We start from the raw sequence: 2,858 nt of genomic DNA, 5'->3' as shown, positions 1-2,858 counted from the left end.
TGGAGAGAGGGAGGTCTGGGCATCTTTGCTTAGACTGCTGCCCCCGCGACCCGGCCCCGGATAAGTGGAAGAAAATGGATGGATGGATGGAATACTTCATTTAAGTTTAGAAAATTTAAAGTAACTCAGTTACCTGAACATTGACGGTCATTACAGGCAGGTTTATTTTTCTTTTATGTTTCTCAGTTTGAAGTCGTTTCATCATTTGACACGATCATTTAAAAAAGAAACAACCACAGTGTAATTTGTTGTGTATTACAGACACAAAGTCTCTGGAGAGTGTTAGGTTTCAAACATTGCATGCTGGGAAGTCTGCTAGTATAGGTTAAATGTTATTCCACCTCTGGAAAAAAACAGCATTTCCCCAACTTATTTTTCCTAAAATAATCAAACTCATATACATTTTGTTGGTCAGCTTTTCTGACCCCAGCACAAGTAACTTCTTTAAACTGAGTGTTAATAACAGGCTGAAGAAAAGTGAATTAGGCCCACAAATTATTTTTTGAGTAAACTCCCTGTTAACATTAATTGATTTTCAGTCTTTCTGTGTGTTCTCACAGATCCCGGTTCTCATCAGCCTGAGTCAGGATGCAGATGTTAACCTGCCAGTAAAGCCTCTCATCTTTGCCTTGGCTATGGGAGCCTGTCTCGGAGGTAAGCCTATCATTTGATCCTCTTCATGAAATAAAGCATAAGCTAAAAGGTATGAGACTTTGGGTTTGAGCTAAACACACAACAAGCTGTGGAGCTTAATCAATGGCCTAACTGCCAGAAGAAGACACCCTATGCTCCAAGTGACAGCTACAGCTTTGTACAGCTGTGTCACTCCCCGGGGAGGTTAGGCTGTGCATTGTGAGAGCAGTCTGAGGCCTCCAAAGCTGGCCTCATTCAGGCTCTACCACACAGTGGTCGGCCCTTCAGCACAGCATGGCACTATTTGGATGGGAAGGACACAAAGAGGGAGAGAGAGAGAGAGAGATGTCATAGTGTTTCAGTTTAATCAGCTGCTCTGTGACAGGTCCTTATCGATCGGAAGTATGATGTTGCCACCGACCAGCTCCATCCTGACACCTTTTGAGGTGTCAGCATTAACAAATGGCAGGATGGATATACTACCCGACTGTGAAAACGTAGCCTACATTAAATTCAAAATAGTAAAACTTTATAGATCAAGGCTGAAAATACTGAAAGAAAGCTGAATGTAATTCTTATAGTATGGCATAAATAGTTGTCCTTTGTAATTGTGCTCATGCTATAATAATAATGTGCTTCATGTCACATTGCAGTCAAACCTGAATATATACATTTTGATTGGTTTTCATTCATTTTGTTTTCCTGTGCATTTAGGAAATGGCACATTGATAGGAGCATCCGCCAATGTTGTGTGTGCAGGAATTGCAGAACAACATGGCTATGGCTTTTCCTTCATGGAGTTCTTCAGGTAAGCCTTCTCTCCTTCAGCAACACTAAACATACTGTAACATATGAAGCAGGGAGTTCTGTAACATAGGCTATTATCCCTAAAGGGGTTCATTCATGTCTGTCGTACAGTACAGTATGTTGCAATACAAGATACCAACAATGCCTCAGGACGTTTAGAGAAAAGCCCAAGAGAAACAGAACCTGTTTGTTTGTTTTTTTAAAATTGAGTATGAAATCACTCCTAATTGCCCAAAATGTCTCTTAGTGTTTTCAGGTGTAAACCAGGAGTAAATGTCATTTTCTAACTCAGGAAATTACACCTAGTTTATTAAAAGACAGATTTATGATGTTGTGTGAGATGCAGAGGACAATGCTTCTCAGTGTCCTTCCAATGTAACACCTTTTTGGAACAGAGGAAAATGCAGCTGTATGGTGATTCAATCAGAACCGATCACTTTGGAAATCATAAAGCAAAATTTTCAAATTACAGTGGCTTCCAATCAGTATGAGCTTCAATTAATTTTCTCACGTTTTTTTTACATGTGCATTTCTATATGCAGTATGGAGGAACTCTATAGACTATAGCAATATGCATTCATGATCTCCAGAAAAAGAAATATGATACTGTACATTAAAAAAAGGAAAACGGTCAAAGTGTGACTGACTGAACTGACACCATGTGAAACCCTCTGATCATTTCCCAAATGAATGACAAAAACAATGTCATTATACAGCACCTCAAGCAGAATGTTAAGTCAGCTGCATCCAAACTTGCCACCTGCTCACTAATAATTTTGAGCCAGGCATACTTTGCAATTTCGCTGTTGGAGAAGTGGAAGTGATCAGTAATGTTGAAAGAAAGATTAATATGAGTCTGATTAGGCCTAATGTGAAGTCGCTTGGCCAGAGCTGTGAAGATTTTTGTCACCAAATGTAATTCAAAGAATCACGTGAAAGTCGGTGTCAAATGCAGACACTTCTACTGGACCCAGTGACAGGGGTTGATCACCACTACCAGTTTAAGGAAGTCTTTTTCAGCTGTACTTATATGGGTGAGTTGTCATTTGTCTGCAATTCTGGCTTCCTTTGTGTATTTACTGTGTGCTTTTCTGTGATCTGTTTAGATTCTTTGCTTGTTTAGCCGTGCAGGCAGCATAGCTCTAGGGATGACATAAGGATAAATCTCTCTATCACACCAAATAATGTCTGTATCATGATAATAAGTGCACAAGTGAAATAATAAGGTGAAAATGATAAAGAAATGTAACACAAACAGCTGCAACATGTCATATACAGTATTTGTGTTACGGCAGCAGCACGTGATTGTGTATAATTTGGTTGTGCTCAGTTATTTTTACCAGTAGATTTCACTTGTGAACACTGTGTTGAATGAGGCTTGGCTTAATGAATCTTTTGGCGACACAGCTGGCTGCAAA

The 2,858-nt window shown here is 39.6% G+C and overlaps 1 protein-coding gene across 1 annotated transcript in view; it reads left to right on the top strand.

The window, feature by feature from the left end:
• Positions 1-2,858, top strand: part of oca2 (oculocutaneous albinism II) — a 55,359-nt gene that overhangs the window by 37,187 nt on the left and 15,314 nt on the right. Inside the window, exons 22-23 of the mRNA XM_020610043.1 lie at positions 561-654; positions 1,348-1,441. Coding sequence (XP_020465699.1) covers positions 561-654; positions 1,348-1,441 — 188 coding nt within the window. The remainder of the gene's footprint in view (positions 1-560; positions 655-1,347; positions 1,442-2,858) is intronic.

This window comes from Monopterus albus, unplaced genomic scaffold (assembly GCF_001952655.1).
Source record: "Monopterus albus unplaced genomic scaffold, M_albus_1.0 scaffold103.1, whole genome shotgun sequence".
Lineage (NCBI taxonomy): Eukaryota > Metazoa > Chordata > Actinopteri > Synbranchiformes > Synbranchidae > Monopterus > Monopterus albus.
Note: the sequence above shows the minus strand (reverse complement) of the source record. Positions and strands in the feature narration are given on the sequence as shown.